The 19,326-nt window shown below is 40.3% G+C and overlaps 2 protein-coding genes and 1 pseudogene across 2 annotated transcripts; 2 read left to right on the forward strand and 1 right to left on the reverse strand.

Annotated features, from left to right (window-relative positions):
* Positions 1-160: 160 nt before the first annotated feature.
* LOC111153774 (olfactory receptor 145-like) lies at positions 161-1,356 on the forward strand. The gene is given in 3 exon segments (XM_022513007.1): positions 161-328; positions 551-1,169; positions 1,172-1,356. Coding segments are annotated over 3 exon segments (939 nt in total). The 5' UTR covers positions 161-193.
* Positions 1,357-14,090: 12,734 nt separating this feature from the next.
* Positions 14,091-15,022, forward strand: LOC111153875 (olfactory receptor 145-like). The gene is given in 2 exon segments (XM_022513150.1): positions 14,091-14,679; positions 14,682-15,022. Coding segments are annotated over 2 exon segments (930 nt in total).
* Positions 15,023-15,344: 322 nt separating this feature from the next.
* Positions 15,345-16,327, reverse strand: LOC111153874 (annotated as a pseudogene).
* Positions 16,328-19,326: the final 2,999 nt, after the last annotated feature.

Consider the following 19,326-nt stretch of genomic DNA (forward strand, 5'->3'; position numbering starts at 1 on the left):
AAAGGGGAGAGTTAGTGTTTCCCAGTATCATGATAGAGGTAAAGACAGATTTTCTGGGTCCAGATTTGGTTAGTCTCAGCCCTCAGATTCCCAGTATATATTCCCTTTTGTAGGTCGAAATACTATGGGAAGAGCTGGCTTTTTCTCTAATGTAATCCTGTTTCTCTATACTCACAGATCCCCTTGGAGAAGAATGGCTCCTACAAACTCTTCTTTTGTAACTGAATTCATCCTGGTGGGGTTAACAGACCTACCATATCTCCGGCTCCCCCTGTTCGGCTTGTTTCTACTCATGTATGTGTTCACTGTGTTGGGAAATTTGGGCTTGGTGTCTGTGATTTCTGTTTAATCACTGCTGGCCATTACATAGGTTTTATTGTTTGGGGGAAGGGAGGGAGCTTTTGTTCCCTTTGGACATAATATAGTCAATGCACTAACAATTATGTACATTCAAACTTGATTATTTTAAATTCGATCTTCAGCTGTACTGTAAATAGGGTACTGCACTGTAGTCTCCATATATGTTTATTACTTTCCTGTAATATTTAAGAATTACTTAAAAGTAACTCTAATTAGGCTGAATTCACACCTCCATACCCCCATGTACTTTTTCCTCTTCAATTTGTCCTTCATAGACCTCCGTTATTCTTCTGTGTTTACACCCAAAATGCTGATTAACTTCACATCAAAGGAGAATATTATCTCCTACAGCAGATGTATGACCCAGTTTTACTTTTTCTGTTTCTTTGCTATTTCTGAATGTTATGTGCTGACATCAGTGGCCTATGATCACTATGTGGCCATCTGTAACCCACTTTTATATAATGTTGCCATGTCCCCCAAAGTGTGTTCCATCCTTAGGCTTGGTTCATATTTGATGGCATTTTCAGGTGCCACGGCTCACATAGGATGCATGCTGAGACTGACCTTCTGTGATGCAAACACTGCCAACCATGATTTTTGTGACATCCTTCCTCTGCTCCAGCTCTCCTGCACCAGCACCTATGTCAATGAGCTGGTAGTTTTCATTGTGGTGGGCATAGATATCATTGTGCCCAGTGTCACCATCTTTGTCTCTTATGGTTTCATCCTGTCCAGTATCCTGCGCATCAGCTCCACCGAGGGCAGGTCCAAAGCCTTCAGCACGTGCAGCTCCCACATAATTGCTGTTTCTATTTTGGATCTGGTGCACTTGTGTATCTTAAACCATCTTCTGTTGGGTCAATGGGTGAGGGAAAAATCTCTTCTGTCTTTTATACCAATGTGGTTCCCTTGATGAACCCCTTCATTTATAGCTTGAGAAACAAAGACATTAAACTTGCTCTGAGAAAAACCCAGAGTAGGAGAATGTTTTGATCACAATCACTGTATGTGGGTATAGTTACAGGACTGGTATATTTGATTTCTTTTGTCAGAATAGTTTAGGTGGGAGTGTTCATATCCTGTATCTTTGTTACCACCATGATGGAAATTTTATTTTTCTGCCAGTTTGTTTCTAATATTTTTTGGGGGGGTACAGTGACAAGTAGGGCTCCGCAATTCCCTCCTCTGCTTCAGGAATTCTGGGATATAAACTGTGTAGAGGTGTGGAAATTCTCAGTGTGTTAGGGCATGTACTCCCCACCAGCTGAGAGCCTCTTTCTTCTTGTTCTGACTAGGTCTTTTGGTCCAGTAGACTCTTATTCCTTGAGAGCCATATAGCCCATAAAGTTCACCAACATGTTGCTGTAGCCAAATTCATTACCATACTAGAATATGAATTTGACTAAGTGGTCATTGAGGACAACCCCAGCCCCAGCGTGAAAGATGGAAGATTGGGTGTCATTTTTTTAAGTTGCAAGTGACTACCTGATCCTCAGTGAAGCCCAGGAAGCTCTTGAGGGGGTCTTCTGATGCCTGCTTCACTGGATTCTTGATGTTATAGTAGTTGACAGCTTTCTCCAGGTGGTAGCTCAGATCCACGACTGACACTTGTGGGGTGGGGACATGGAAGGCCATGCCAGCGAGCTTCCTATTCAGCTCAAGGATGAAGATGCTGATCTTCTTGGCCCCAGCTTCATGTAAGGCACAGACTTCTGCATTGGACTCCACAGCATACTCATCAGCAGCATCACCCCATTTGATGTTGGTGGCATCTTGGTCCTGGAAGATGAAGGTGGGCTTTGCATTGATGACAAGTTACATATTCTCTGCCTTGACTGTGCATTTGAGTTTGCCATGGATGGAATCATACTGGAATATGTAGGTCATGTAGCTGAGGTCAATGAAGGTGTCCTTGACAGAAATAGCATTCACTTTCTCACAGTTAAAAGCAGCCCTGGTGACCAGGTGCCCAATACCACCAAATATACTTACTCCAACCTTTACCATCTTGTCTTTGGGATGGTGCTGTCACTGCACCAGAAGATGTGGCTGTGTGTCATACAAGGGGGAACATGGAGCCCAGTTTGTTTCCAATTTCTTGATAGAAGATCTTCCGTCCTCATCATTTTCACAATGTCTTCTTTTTACCTCTTTAACCATTTATAAATAACATTAATGAATAAATTTATTTCTTTTTTTATTGTTATGGATTTTTTTTTTCTCCTGGAAAGGATAAATAGTTCTGTAAATGATCATGTAAGGTAACAGTATGGTGATCTTGTACCCATGGGGGGTTTCTTATACTGTGCTATTGGAATCAGAATCAGATATCTGTACTCCTGTCTATATACCTCCCTGGCCTTCAGTGTGTCTCCTTGAAATGTCATTGTTTCACAGAATCATCAGGTTCCAAAAAATCCATAAAATATAATCTACTTTCCAACTAAATGCTACATGTTAAGCGCCTTTTGGCAGAGATTTCATATTTGGACACATGAGTGATCCTCAATATGTATTTATTGCATAGATGTGATAGTGAAGCTGAGAAAAGTTAATGGATTATGTCATATAGCTTATTAAGGGAACATCTAGATAAAGTGTAGCCTCCTGATTTTAAGTCTACTGCTCTTTCAAATATACTTTTTTTCTACTTCATTTTATTATTTTTATTTTTAGTTTATTTCAATAATCCTAAAATATGAGAACATTTTTAATTTTGAAAGTTGACTGTGCTTTGTTGGCTTACACATAAATATCCCTCAGGGTAATGGTTGCTTTAGGAAAATAGTGTGATAGTTCTTTATCTTGTCCAAGAGAAGTCCTATTAGGCTAGTAGAGAGATGATTGACTGAAACAGGGAGCTTTTTGCAAATTAATTAAAAAATATTTTAGAATGTTTTCAAGTACTAGTAATTTAGAGACGAGGGCATGGGAGAGAAAGGAACCCAGCAAAAAACATTAGGCCAGGACCCAAAAACTGCATGGACAATAAAAAAGAAATCTCTCTGTAAGAAAGGACTATGAGGTTTAAAACCACCTTTCATCTGACTTTGTCTCCTGCTCTCCAGAGTACTGCAGTTCCCTCAAACCCTGCCCCATGTCTCTACAGCTGTGATAAAACTTACAATGCACAATGATCCTGCATTAGGGAATGAAGGCCAAAAGGCCAGATTGGTCTCCACATTTATGAGGAAGCAGGAACACAGAGGACAGGAGCTTAAATAGTGTTTGGTATTCAAAATTCAAGTCAAGGGACGCCTGGGTGGCTCAGTTGGTTAAGCAGCTGCCTTTGGCTCAGGTCATGATCCCAGCGTCCTGGGATCGAGTCCCACATCGGGCTCCTTGCTCAGCAGGGAGCCTGCTTCTCCCTCTGCCTCTGCCTGCCATTCTGTCTGCCTGCACTCGCTCTCTCTCCCTCTCTCTCTGACAAAAAAAAAAAAAAAAAAAAAAATCTTTCAAAATTCAAGTCAAGATGAAGGGATTTAGAAAGCAAATGATGGAGAAAAGACAGATCTCTTTTTGTGACTCTTCCTTTCTAGAAGGCTCTAGAAATATTATGGAGACCACAGGATTTCTCTGGGTAGGATAAAAGCACAAGTCATTTGCTATTTAAACCAGGTGATGGGTATTAAGGAGGGCCCGTGTTGTGAGGAGCACTGGGTGTTATATGCAAATAATGAACCATTGCACACTGCATCAGAATCTAATGATGTACTATATGGTGGTTACATGAATACAATAAAAAAAATAAACTGGTAAAGTAGCAGGGCTGGAGGACCTGGAAACAGCTAAATCACTCCTGGTTTTTAACTTCCGTGTGCTACTCCTCTATGGATTTTAAGTTACAAAACCCACAAAATAGCAGCTGGGAGAGCAATGACAACGTGAAAGAAACATTTGGTGGATAAGCCAAATTGTGACAGTTTCCTTTCTTCAGTAGGATGTTGGATTATTTTTCTTTTGACAAAATACAAAAAGATGACTACTCTAAAAGTCCTTAATCCTAAACTATTGGTTAACTAACTAGAATATAAATAAAAACTTGAAACAAGGAAAGAAGTTTAATCCTTAATTATGATTTAAATATTTCTTTTTTACTTTTTATTTTATTATTATTATTTTTTTTATTAATTAATTTTTTTTATTTTCAGCATAACAGTATTCCTTGTTTTTGCACCACACCCAGTGCTCCATGTAATCCGTGCCCTCTCTAATACCTACCACCTGGTTCCCCCAACCTCCCACCCCCTGCTGCTTCAAACCCCTCAGATTGTTTTTCAGAGTCCATAGTCTCTCATGGGTTTTTTTTTTTTTTTATTAATTTCTTTTCAGCGTAACAGAATTCATTGTTTATGCCCCACACCCAGTGTTCCATGCCATATGTGCCCTCCATAATACCCATCACCTGGCTCCCCCAACCTCCCACTCACCGCCCCTTCAAAACCCTCAGATTGTTTTTCAGAGTCTATAGTCTCTCATGGGTCATCACCCCTTCCAATTTTGCTTAACTCCCTTCTCCTCTCCATCTCCCTATGTCCTCCACGTTATTTGTTATGCTCCACAAATAAGTGAAACCATATGATAATTGACTCTCTCTGCTTGACTTATTTCACTCAGCATAATCTCTTCCAGTCCCATCCATGTTGCTACAAAAGTTGGGTATTCATCCTTTCTGATAGAGGTATAATACTCCATTGTGTATATGGACCACATCTTCCTTATCCATTCGTCCGTTGAAGGGCATCTTGGTTCTTTCCATAGTTTGATGACTGTGGCCATTGCTGCTATGAACATTGGGGTCCAGATGGCCCTTCTTTTCACTACATCTGTATCTTTGGGATAAATACCCAGTAGTGCAATTCCAGGGTCATAGGGAAGCTCTATTTTTAATTTCTTAAGGAATCTCCACACTGTTCTCCAAAGTGGCTGCACCAACTTCCATTCCCACCAACAGTGTAAGAGGGTTCCCCTTTCTCCACATCCTCTCCAACACATGTTGTTTCCTGTCTTGTTAATTTTGGCCATTCTAACTGGTGTAAGGTGGTATCTCAATGTGGTTTTAACTTGAATCTCCTTGATGGCTAGTGATGATGAACATTTTTTCATGTATCTGATAGCCATTTGTATGTCTTCATTGGAGAAGAGAATTTTCATGTCTTCTGCCCATTTTTTGACATGATTATCTGTTTTGTGTGTGTTGAGTTTGAGAAGTTCTTTATAGATCCTGGATATCAATCTTTTGTCTGTACTGTCATTTGCAAATATCTTCTCCCATTCCGTGTGTTGCCTCTTTGTTTTCTTGACTGTTTCCTTTGCTGTGCAGAAGCTTTGGATCTTGATGAAGTCCCAAAAGTTCATTTTTGCTTTTGTTTCCTTTGCCTTTGGAGACATATCTTGAAAGAAGTTGCTGTGGCTGTTATCGAAAAGGTTACTGCCTATGTTCTCTTCTAGGATTCTGATGGATTCCTGTCTCACGTTGAGGTCTTTTATCCATTTTGAGTTTATCTTTGTGTACAGTGTAAGAGAATGGTTGAGTTTCCTTCTTCTACATGTAGCTGTCCAATTTTCCCAGCACCATTTATTGAAGAGACTGTCTTTTTTCCACTGTATATTTTTTTTCTGCTTTGTTGAAGATTATTTGACCATAGAGTTGAGAGTCCATATCTGGGCTCTCTATTCTGTTCCTCTGGTCTTCAGATTATTCCCTGCATATTCTCAGATCACAATGCTTTGAAACTGGAGCTCAATCACAAGGAAAAGTTCGGAAGGAACTCAAACACCTGGAAGCTAAAGACCACCTTGCTTAAGAATGCTTGGATCAACCAGGAGATCAAAGAAGAACTTAAACAATTCATGGAAACCAATGAGAATGAAGACACTTCAGCCCCAAACCTATGGGATACAGCAAAGGCGGTCCTAAGGGGGAGATACATAGCCATCCAAGCCTCCCTCACAAAAAAATAGAAAAATCCAGAATACACCAGCTGTCTCTATACCTTAAAGAACTGGAGAATCAACAACAAATTAAGCCATCTCCACACACAAGAAGGGAAATAAGATTAGAACAGAGATCAATGAGGTAGAAACCAGAGATACAGTAGAATGTATCAATGAAACTAGAAGCTGGTTTTTTGAAAGAATCAATAAGATTGATAAACCATTGGCCACACTAATTCAAAAGAAAAGAGAGAAGGCCCAAATTCATAAAATTATGAATGACAAGGGAGAGATCACAACTAACACCAAGGAAATAGAAACAATCATCAGAAGTTATTATCAACAGTTATATGTGAATCGCCAGGTTTACACACTTCACAGCACTCACCATAGCACATACCCTCCCCAATATCCATAACCCCACCACCTTCTCCTGACCCCTCTCCCCCAGCAACCCTCAGTTTGTTTTGTGAGATTAAGAGTCTCTCATGGTTTGTCTCCCTCCCGATCCCATCTTGTTTCACTTATTCTTTTCCTAACCCCCAAACCTCCCACATTGCATCTCCACTTCCTCATATATTCTATTAGTTTCACATGTACAACATAGAGATCTGACAATTATATACACAACCAAATGCTCACCATGAAAAATGAAGTTACAATCTGTCATCACAGAGTTATTGACTTATTCTTTTAATGACCTGCCACATCACATCCCCAGACCTCCATATCAACATGTGTGATTTTCATTTGACAAGTTCTATTTATACAAAAGAGTTGGCTTTCGTTGTAACTTTTAATTTTGTTTTTCTTTTACTTAGTGTCTGTTTTTTTTAAACTTAATTTTATCTTTTCAGTGTTCCAAGATTCATTGTTTATACACCATACCCAGTGCTCCATGTAATACATGTCCTCCTTAATACCCACCCCCAGGCTCTGTTTTGATGAAATTGTATTCCTTATTAAAAAAGGTGTGTCAGTATGTAAATAATGTTTGTGCTACTCAGGGACCCTTATAGAAATCTCAAAGCACATCCAATTTGTTATTTTATCACTATTTAAGGTACCTAAAAGTATATGTTAACCTTGGTCACTAATCTTTCATTTGAGTAGCCTTAAAATTCAAATGCAATCTGCTTCAATTTCAGAAAAAAACTCTCAGAAATGATAATTTTTTTTATTGCAGAAAGAGTAAGTTTTGAACTTAATTCCATGTTTTTACGTTATTTGGGGAAAAGTTCATTAAAATGGTTACAAAGTTATAAAGACAGTTTATAAAGGTAAGATTTACAAAGTTTTCAAAAAAGTAACTCAGCTGACAGCTTTCTGGTTAGTAATTTAAGCACTGTATATGTTTGGGACTTTTTTCAAAAGGATGAGAACCAAGTCAGGTGTGTTATACACACAACATAGAATATCCACTATGGTTTTTGCTTTTTTTGTGTTATGTGAATGGCCATAAAAGAAGTTAGGAGAGGAAGTATGAATCTATTGAAATTGTCCCAGCTAGGAGTCAAGCAGGGAAATCATGGGATTGGTCTGTACCTGGCCTAGGACAGAGCTGTCTCTGAATCAGTGTGAAAGCTTGGACTTTCTGGTCAATAACAACAACAAAAAACGTGATCCTCCTAGTTCAGGACCAGAAGCAAAGCTGATTACATTCTGAATTTGTTTCATGTAAACTCCTTTTATTGCTGAACTCCTAAATTTTTTGAACCTTATTCTCCACTCCTCCTGACACTGCCTCCTTCAAAACACACACACACACACACACACACACACACACACACACACACACACACACACAATATTGAAGTCTTTTATTTCAAGAGATTACTGCCCAACATTGATTGCATGATATGGAACCCACTCCTGAGAAGAAAAGCTGACCAGGATGTACTTACTGAATTGAGGAAAGGAAGTGGCTATTGCTTTAATAATTTCCTTGTTCAGTGTAACACACATACACATGCACACACATATGTACACACACACACACACTCACAGCATTTTGCACCTCTGAGTACCTAGCAATGTGCAGAATTGGGGTATATGTCAGAAATATAAATAAGGGATAGTAAGAGAATGATATAAATGTAGGTTTTCATAATCCAACAGAGTAGATAGATTCTAATTTCAATTCTATATGATCAAAATTACTTCTTGAAATTGATTTTGTTGAATTGATATCCATGTTGGGAGACACAAATGCTATTTTCTCCTGAGTCTGGCATAAGTTGGTTTTTCTTTGTGCATTGGGGCATGTTATTGTGTTATCAGCTGACCACCAGATGAAGTAGTCAGTGTGTCTCCAGGGCTTAGTTGTATAAAATATGTATCTTTAAACATGAAAATCATACCCAGTGTGAAGTCTTATTTTCTGTGGGAAAGACTCTCATCTTCCTCAGTGAGTACAATGGCTGGGGGGCATCAGAGGGGCTGGGGAACCTCTGTCTCTGACATAAAGTTAAATTAGCCCATTCAAATATTAATATAGAGATGTGCAGGGTGTTACAATTGCTCTTAATGTGTTTTAGCTTTTCTGCTCTGTCACATCAGTCAGTTCTTATATTTCAAGGGAAAATAAAGTGAGATAAAGAGGAGAGAGCAGCTTAGGTTTCATTTCCTTGTTGATGAAACTGATGCATAGATGTTTTCATGGTGTGTCACAGATTACAACTTGTAACTGGTAGAGCTGAGGCTAGGACTTGGTGTTTTGATCCTACATATACCAGCTTATTATTTTTATTATTATTATTAATGTACTATATATTTTTTTAAATTTATTTTATCTTATTTTCAGCATAACAGTATTCATTGTTTTTGCACCACACCCAGTGTTCCATGCAATCCGTGCCCTCTCCAATACCCACCACCTGGTTCCCCCAACCTCCCACCCCTGCCCCTTCAAAACACTCAGATTGTTTTTCAGAGTCCATAGTCTCTCATGGTTCACCTCCCCTTCCAATTTACTATATTTTTAAATATCCATGAAACATGAAATTGGTTTCCATGAATAAAAAGTCTCAGAACACAAATGAAAGCAACATGCTAATCTAAGCAAATTGTCGGGAGAGTTTCTTTCCCACTTTATATTCAGAAGCTCTACTGCCTAATTTAGAATGTGTGAGTATATTCTTATTTTATATTGGCCTCCACAATATGTGGAAACACATCAGGGTAGACTTTAATAATCATTTCCACGTTCTCCTCATCCTTCTTCTGGCTGGATGTGGAGCAACATGGGGGCCCACTTAAGAGATGAAGCTGTGAACAAAAGCTGGGGCATGATTGTATCAGTATTGTGGTGGAGAATGGGAGCACTAGGGGCACACAGAGGGCTCTGGGACCTGGAATACTCTGTTTATAGGTCTGTAAGTTCATTGTAAGCTGTTCAGTTTATAATAATGGTTGAAGTGTATATTTTGTAGACTTTGATGTATGTAAGTATGCTAACTATCATGGTAAATTATGGCTGAAAAACTTGGATTCTACGTGGGTTTAAATTAAATATTTAAGGAATCAATAAGCCAAGACTCAGAAGAAAGGCTCAGGTGAAGGGAACAGCCTTCCAAGTACAAAATAGAATAGCTCACACAGAAGAAACCGGAACTAGAGTAGTGTGGAGTAATGTAAACCAGTCTGGGGCAGAGACAGTGCTTTCACTACACTCAATGAAGACCTTCCACCAGGTTCTGCAGGGGGAACCAAGTCCCTAGAGAACCCCATTGTATAGGTCTGTTTTAGGCTGTATGTCATTATCTTTAGGTTAAGGTAAAGAGGAGATGGTTCTCCTACATATTATGTAATTTCACTTTCTTAACCCTTTCTGTATTCTTGATAAAGTCTTAAAGAACTTCTTTAGGCATAATTTTGACAATGGTGTGATGATTAAAATTTGAGAATGTAGAAAAGATGGACATATTTAGGCATAGAGAAAGTACTGCTTCAATCCCCAGAGTTAGCATAAAGCATAATGATTGAAACAGACCCAGATACCAAACTCATAATTCAATTTGAGAGGTGACTCAGAATTCAGTAAATTTGTGTTGGGTCCAGAACATTGAGCTAGAGGGTTTTATATCTCACCTGCCTAGATAAGCACTGCTCTAGGAAATTGGTGTAGACCGGAGTCTGAAGGTCGAAGTCAGGTTGGCACAGTTAAGTAAACTGGAGAGTGGATAAGCAGTTGACCCTGTGTGTGTATGTGTGTGTGTACTCATTATGCAATTATTCTGGGGTTTATCTTTGTATAAATTGATCACAGTATTGGGAAGTTGACATTATTTGGTAGTTTTTCAGCCTTTTTTTTTTTTTTTTTTTTGAATAGGTTTTCTGGTTCTTTCGAACTCTCTTCTCCTACTGGGGTTGCTGAAAAGCATATATTGATTCACTTGGTAGCATCCCATAAGTCTTTCAGGATTTCTTCAGTATTTTTTGTTCTTTTTCATTTCACCCTCCTGTCAGAATAACTTACAGTGATTTTTTTACATTTTATAAACATATACAATTTTTACTTAATAAAGCTTAATGTCAATTAAGCTTGAGGAAAACCAAGCATTTTAGAAGATTGTATAAAATAATGTATCTGGGTTACGTAAAACATGCTTCGTGTAAGTCATCACTGAACCACAGCTGTGGCACTTTCTCTCTTTATTTTCATCATCCAGAACATCGAGAAAGGTATCATCAAATTATATTCACCTACACACCTGGTCTTCCTAGATTCATCATCAGTATAGTTCCCAATTTAGCTGTGTACTATTTCCATCTGATTTTCACAAAGTATCCAGATTTTTTTAAACTTTATTTTTTCAGTGTTCCAAGACTCATTGTTTATGCATCACACCCAGTGCTCCATGCAATATGTGCCCTCCTTAGTACCCACCACCAGGCTCATGCAACCCCCAACCCCCTCTGCTCCAAAACCCTCAGTTTCTTTCTCAGAGTCCACAGTCTCTCATTGTTCATCTCCTCCCCCGATTTCCCCCAACTCCCTTCTCCTCTCCTTGTCCCAGTGTTCTTTGTGTTATTCCTTATGCTCCACAAATAAGTGAACCATATGATAACTGACTGTCTCTGGTTGACTTACTTCACTCAGCATAATCTCTTCCAGTCCCTTCCATGTTGATAAAAAAGTTGGGTATTCATCCTTTCTGATGGAGGCATAATATTCCACTGCATATATGGACCATATCTTCTTTCTATAGAGATGTTTAATCAAATTCATGATCCTGTCTTTTCTTCAATCTCCTTTGCTCTTGAGCCCCTCTGCTGAATTTTTTAGTTCAGATATTGTATTTCTCAGCTCCATGATTTCTGTTGAATGCTTTTAAGATTTCTGTCTCTGTGTTGAAATTTTCTCTTGGTTTGTGTATTGTTCTCTGACTCCAGTGAGCATCTTAGGACGCTCATTTCAATTCTCTGTCAGGTAAATCACATATTTTCATTTCATTAGTGTCAGTTTGTGGAGATAGCTCTTATTCCTTTTTGGAAAGTATCTCAACTTGTCTTCATTTTCATTGATTCTCTACACTGGTGTCTGCACATTAGGCAAAACACTTATCCGTCCTGACATTTATGGACTGGCCTTGACTAGAGAAGGTACCACCAACAAGCCTGGTAAGAGACTTTGGAGACCTTTCAATTTTGTGCAGTCTAACCCTCTTTCTTTGGTATTAGTTGCAGTGCCCCCAACTTCTTCCCATGCTCCCCCAAACACCTGTCTTCATGTGTGCTGTATTGTGTCTGTATTCTAAAACAAACAAATCTGAATCCAATTTTTCAGGCAGCACACAGATAAGTTGTATTGCTTGCTGGATGCATAGGGCACATTTTTTTCCTCATCAGAGAGAAGCTACCAAAAAGAGCTTTTCAATCACTTCCTCTATGCTGAGCCAGGGGAAGGAGACCTGGTGGCTTCCAGCCCACACACCATCTCTTTGTCTCTCTCCCAGTGCAGCTGAAGTATGCTGTGTCCTATATCCCCTCTACTTTCTGACAGAGACTATCTAGAAACCAGTCTTCTAGGCACATGTTTTAAAAGTTGGGGCATTGTATAGATGGTGCAATTCATTCCCTCCCCAGGGAGAAGCCAGGAACTGGTTTCAAATTGTTCCAATTTGAAGGTGCTGTGCAAGCATAACTGTTATTAAAAAAGGATATCTAGAATTTCCCTAAATGTTAGGGAATGTGTCTAGATTCTTTGTTTAACTGGGAACAGGACTGTTTAACCACTGTCTGGATTTTTTAGAATGGGAATATATGTATGTGAATCATTTTTGAATCAGTGTGTCCATGGAGAATAGGAAATTCTAGAATTTCCTTTTCTGCCATGTTGCTGACCTGGAAATAGGAATTTATTTTTGGTTCCTCTCGGGGGATGTCTGACCCCTCCAGTGGACTGTAACCTTGAGTAAAATTTTGAGCACCAAAGGAACTAGAGACACATTGTGGTCCTCTGTGAAAATACAATCCCCTCTAGACCCTATTACCCCAGAAACCATTGCCTGCGTAAGAAACATAGCAAGCTTCTGCCCTGTTTATAATTGAGGACATTATATCATTGCCCTCACCTTAAGTCTTCTGTGATTTACCAAGTGCAAAATGATCATAGTAAAGACTGTTTATTTTGGTCTGCTGCTTAAGACAACTGATAATCAGAAATTATTGTCTGTGGTTCAGAAGGATTTCCAGGGCTCATCAGAAATTAAGTGTTGACTGTGTCATCATAACATCAAAGGGAGCAAAGCCACAGAGATTAAATCTGCCCTTTCAGGAGCACAGGGGTAATACCGGTAAGGAAGGACCAAGGTGTTCTTGCCTAAGGAGGGTGAGTTTCTGAATTCCATTTATACTCTTGTCTTTCATTTTATTTTTTAAAAGAGTTTATTTATTTATTTGAGTGAAGCAGTGTTTGAGAGAGCAGGAGCAGAGGGAGGAGGAGAAGCAGACTCCTTGCTAAGCAGGAAGCTGGATGTGGGGCTTCATCCCACAACCCTGGAATCAAGACCTAAGCTGAAGGCAGATGTTTAACTGACTGAGCCACCCAGGAACCCTATTCATGTCTTTCTTTTGTGATGGAAGACTAGGGATCAAAGATGCCAATTTCTTTCCAGTTCTTTGCAGTCCTCAGACTCACATGAAATTGGTAGAAGGACCAGTTTAGGGGAGGGTGATGGAGCAAGGAAGGTTTAGAAACATTATTAGGCTTCAAGGATGCAATTTATTGGTCAGTTCCATTGATGGAACTCTCACTCTTCTACATTCATTATTTTTACTCTCTACGTGGGGCAGGAACGTGAACTCTCCTAGACTCTGGTCCTTTATTTTGGATTAGAACAATGTTCTTCATTCCCACCACATGAAATCCAATACCCCTGAAAGCCAGCACCCATTTGGTGGGGTTGCTGCCTCCATTTTACTGGTTAGGGGAGGGTTTATGTGTTCAAAGAATTGAAATGAGAGAAGGCAATTCCCTTTTTGTCCAATCTTCTCCCTAACCTTTGGTTAGGGAGAAGTCCTGTTGGCATATGGAAGCCTTGGCCTTCATTTTGTAGGCTAAGTTTTAATGCTCTTTGTTTTACAGCTTATAGAGCCCCTAATAAGGAAGTGTCCATGTCACTAGATTCATGATAATGACAAAGCAGATTCTGTGGGTCCAGTCTGGGGTAGACTCAGATATTCCCAGTACAAACCCAACTTCTGTGCGAGGAGATATGGTGGGAAATGTTCAATTGTTTTCTGTGTAACTTTTTTTCTCCTGTGTTCACAGATCCCTTTAGAGAAGAATGCCTCCTAAAAATGCTTCCTTTGTGACTGAATTCATTCTAATGGGGCTAACAGACTTACCATATCTCCAGCTCCCCCTGTTCTTCCTGTTTCTACTCATGTATGTGGTCACTGTGTTGGGAAATTTGGGCTTGGTAACTCTAAACCTGCTGAATTCACACCTGCACACGCCCATGTACTTTTTCCTCTTGAATTTGTCCTTCATAGACCTCTGTTATTCTTCTGTATTTACACCCAAAATGCTGATTAACTTCACATCAAAGAGGAATATTATCTCCTACAGCGGATGTATGACCCAGCTCTTCTTCCTCTGTGGTTTTGGTATTTCTGAATGTTATATGCTGACATCAATGGCCTGTGATCGCTATGTGGCCATCTGTAACCCACTTTTATATAATGTTGCCATGTCCCCTAAAGTGTGTTTCAGCTTTATGCTTGGTTCATATTTGATGGCATTTTTGGGTGCCATGGCTAACACAGGATGCGTGCTGAGACTGAATTTCTGTGATGCAGCCACTATTAACCATTATTTGTGTGACATGCTCTCTTTGCTCCAACTCTCATGCACCAGGACTTATATCAGTGAGCTGATGCTTTTATTTCGGTGGGCATTGATATCATTGTGCCCAGTGTCACCATCTTTGTCTCTTATGGTTGCATCCTGTCCAGCATCCTGCGCATCAGCTCCCCTGAGGGCAGGTTCAAAGCCTTCAGCACCTGCAGTTCCCACATATTTGCTGTTTCTCTCTATTTTGGATCTGGTGCATTTGTGTATCTTAAACCATCTTCTGTTGGGTCAATGGGTGAGGGAAAAATCTTTTCTGTCTTTTATACCAATGTGGTTCCTTTGATGAACCCCTTCATTTACAGCTTGAGGAACAAAGACGTTAAACTTGCTCTGAGAAAAACCCGAAGTGGTAGAACATTTTGATCATAATCACTGTATGTGGGTATAGTTACAGGACTGGTATATTCAATTTCTTTTGTCAGAATAGTTTAGTGGGAGTGTTAATATCCTGTATCCTTGTTACCACCATGATGGAAATTTGATTTTCCTGTCAGTTTGTTTCTAATATTTTTTGGTGGGTACAGTGACAAGGTAGAGCTCCCCAAGTCCCTCCTCTGCTTCATGGATTCTGGGATGGAAACTGTGTAGAGGTGTGGAAATTCTCAGTGTGTTAGGGTATGTACTCCACACCAGCTGAGAGCCTCTTTCTTCTTCTTTTGTCTAGGGCTACTGGTCCAGTAGACTCTTATTCCTTGAGAGCTATATAGCTCATATAGTTCACCAACATGTTACTATAGCCAAATTCATTACCATACTTAAATATGAACTTGACTAAGTGGTCATTGAGGACAACCCCAGCCCCAACATCAAAGGTGGAAGATTGGGTGTCATTTTTAATTGCAAATTACTACCTAATCCTCAGTGAAGCCCAGGATGCCCTTGAGGGGGTCCTCTGATGCCTGCTTCATTGGCTTCTTGATGTTATAGTACTATGCAGCTTTCTTCAGGCAGCAGCTCAGATCCACAATTGACACTTTGTGGGTGGGGACATGGAAGGCCAAGTCAGTGCGCTTCCTATTCAGCTCAGGGATGACCTTGCCTATAATCTTGGTGGCATCAGTATAGAAGCAGGAATGATATTCTGGGAAGCCCTTCAGCCGTCATGCCACAGTTTCCCAGCCAGGCTTGGCATGGTCTTCTTTGTGGCAGTTATGGCATGGACTATGGTCATGAGTCCCTCCACGATGCCAACGTTGTCATGGATGACTCTGGCCAGAGAGGCTAAGCAGCTGGTTCTGCAGGAGGCATTGCTGACAATCTTGAGAAAGTTTTCATACTTCTCATGGTTCACACCCATCCCAAACTGCAGTGCATCAGTAGAATGGGTAGAGATGCTGATATTCTTGGCCCCAACTTCAAGTAAGGCACAGCCTTCTGCATTGGACTCCACAGCATACTCATCAGCAGCATCTCCCCGTTTGACGTTGGTGGGATCTCCGTCCTGGAAGAGGTAGGTGGGCTTTGCATTGATGACAAGTTACCTGTTTTTTGCCTTGACTGTGCCTTTGAGTTTGCCATGGATGGAATCATACTGGAACATGTAGGTCATGTAGTTGAGGTCAATGAAGTTATCCTCGATGGCAACAGCATCCACTTTGTCACAGTTAAAAACAGCCCTGATGACCAGGTGCCCAGTACCACCAAATATACTATCCCAACCTTTACCATCTTGTCTTTGGCATGGTGCTGTCACTGCACCAGAAGATGTGGCTGTGTGTCAGACAGGGAGGAGCAGAGAGCCCAGTTTGTTTCCAATTTCTTTTTTTTAAATTTAATTTTATTTATCCATTTGAGAGAGAGAGATAGTGAGAGAGAGCATGAGAGGGTAGAAGGTCAGAGGGAGGAGCAGGCTCCCCGTGGAGCTGGCAGCCCAATGTGGGACTCAATACCTGGAATCCAGGATCAGGACCTGAGCCGAAGTCAGTTGCTTAACCAACTGAGCCACCCAGGTGCTCCTGTTTCTAATTCCTTGATAGAAGATCTTCCTTCCTCATCATTTTCACAGTGTCTTCTCCTTTTTACCTCTTTAACCACTTACAAATAACATTAATGAATAAATTTGTCTCTCTTTTTTACATTGTCATTATGGATTTGTTTTTTTCTCCTGGAAAGGATAAACAGTTCTGTAAATGATCATGTAAAGTAACAGTATGGTGATCTTGTACCCATGGGGGGTTTCTTATACTGTGCTATTGGAATCAGAATCAGATATCTGTACTCCTGTCTATATACCTCCCTGGCCTTCAGTGTGTCTCCTTGAAATGTCATTGTTTCACAGATACAGCAGGTTCCAGAACATTCATAAAATATAATCCACTTTTCAGCTAAATGCTACATGTTAAATGCCTTTTGGTGGAGGTTTCATATTTGCCATAGGACACACAAGTGATCTTTAATATGTATTTATTGCATAGACATGATACTGAAGCTGAGAAAAGTTGATGAATTACATCATACAGCTTATTAAGGAAATGTCTAGGTAAAGTGTAGCCTCCTGATTTTAAGTCTACTGCTCTTTCAAATATACTTTTTGTCTACTTCATTTTATTATCTTTATTTTTAGTTTATTCCAATAACCCTAAAATATGAGAACATTTTTTATTTTGGAAAGTTGACTGTGATTTGTTGGCTTGCGCATAAATATCCCTCAGGGTAATGGTTGCTTTAGGAAAACAGTGTGATAGTTCTTTTTCTTGTCCAAGAGAAGTCCTATTAGGCTAGTTGAGAGATGATTGATTGAAACAGGGAGCTTTTTGCAAATTAATTAAAAAATATTTTAGGGCGCCTGGGTGGCTCAGTGGGTTAAGCCGCTGCCTTCGGCTCAGGTCATGATCTCAGGGTCCTGGGTTCGAGTCCCGCATCGGGCTCTCTGCTCAGCAGGGAGCCTGCTTCCCTCACTCTCTCTCTCTCTGCCTGCCTCTCTGTCTACTTGTGATCTCTCTCTGTCAAATAAATAAAATCTTTAAAAAGAATATTTTAGAATGTTTTCAAGTACTAGTAATTTAGAGACGAGGGCATGGGAGAGAAAGGAACCCAGCACCAGACATTAGGCCAGGACCCAAAACCACATGGACAGTAAAAAAATCTCTCTGTAAGAAAGGACTATGAGGTTTAAAACCACCTTTCATCTGACTTTGTCTCCTGCTCTCCAGAGTACTGCAGTTCCCCCCAACCCCGCCCCGTGTCTATATAGCTGTGATAAAACTTATAATGCACAATGATCCTACATTAGGGAATGAAGGCCAAAAGGCCAGATTGGTCTCCACATTTATGAGGAAGCAGGAACACAGAGAACAGGAGCTTAAATAGTGTTTGGTATTCAAAATTCAAGTCAAGATGAAGGGATTTAGAAAGCAAATGATCGAGAAAAGACATCTCTTTTTGTGACTCTTCCTTTCTAGAAGGCTCTAGAAATATTATGGAGACCACAGGATTTCTCTGGGTAGGATAAAAGCACAAGTCATTTGCTATTTAAACCAGGTGATGGGTATTAAGGAGGGTCCGTGTTGTGATGAGCACTGGGTGTTATATGCAAATAATGAACCATTGCACACTGCATAAAAATCTAATATGTACTATATGGTGGTTACTGTTATGTCCGAGTTTTCGCGTCTGAGAGACCACCAAGGAGCCAACACCGATGTAGTCACAGGAGGGTTTATTTGACAATCTTAAGCTTGGGCCCAGGTATACCTGACAGAGCAGAGTAGGGACTTGAAACCCAAACCAGATTATAGTTAGAGTTTTTAAAGGCAGAGTAGGGGTGGACTCGGTGGTGGGTGAGGACAAAGGGGATATTCAGAAGGGCTATCAGGGTAAAGAAGACTGTCAGGATATTGGAGGCCTGATTATTATCAAGCCAAGGTTGTTTTTCCCTCTAATGGGGCACTAACATGAAGACAGTTGGGAGTTTACTGGTGGAATGTCACATTCTTCCTATCAAGCATCCTTGTTAGTGAGATTTAGCACTGGGACATTTGTAAACTGAAGGAGACTCCTGTCTTGCAGGATTGTGATTTCTGCAAGTTAACTATTTTTTCACACATACTACTGAGGGGAGGGGAGTGGCTGGTGAGGGAGTGCAAGGTGCCAGCTTTTGCTTTGTCAAGATGGCTGTACTTATGTCAGGGCTAGACTCGCAGTGGGTACAGCCTTGTTTTTCTTGGCCTCTACATATCCCTCTCTCAGAGGAACCTAAGGAAGGACCCAATCATGGGTCCATGCTGGTCTCAGCAACAAGTTCCAGTGGTTGGTATTACTGTCTGAGTACCATGAGTTGGATTGCACCGACTCTGTCTTTGACAAGAGTAACTAATCTATTGATAATGCAGGGCCCAAAGGTAAAGAGAAGAAGGGGAATAATGAGGGTTTCTTTTTACTCCCTGCCCTGGTGTAAGAAGAGGGCATAGTATCAGTAACATTAGTGGGGTACGTGACCCAATCATGGGTCCATGCTGGTCTCAGCAACAAGTTCCAGTGGTTGGTATTACTGTCTGAGTACCATGAGTTGGATTGCACCGACTCTGTCTTTGACAAGAGTAACTAATCTATTGATAATGCAGGGCCCAAAGGTAAAGAGAAGAAGGGGAATAATGAGGGTTTCTTTTTACTCCCTGCCCTGGTGTAAGAAGAGGGCATAGTATCAGTAACATTAGTGGGGTACGTGA

This window comes from Enhydra lutris, unplaced genomic scaffold, assembly GCF_002288905.1.
Source record: "Enhydra lutris kenyoni isolate GAN:26980312 unplaced genomic scaffold, ASM228890v2 scaffoldscaffold34, whole genome shotgun sequence".
Taxonomy (NCBI): Eukaryota; Metazoa; Chordata; class Mammalia; order Carnivora; family Mustelidae; genus Enhydra; species Enhydra lutris.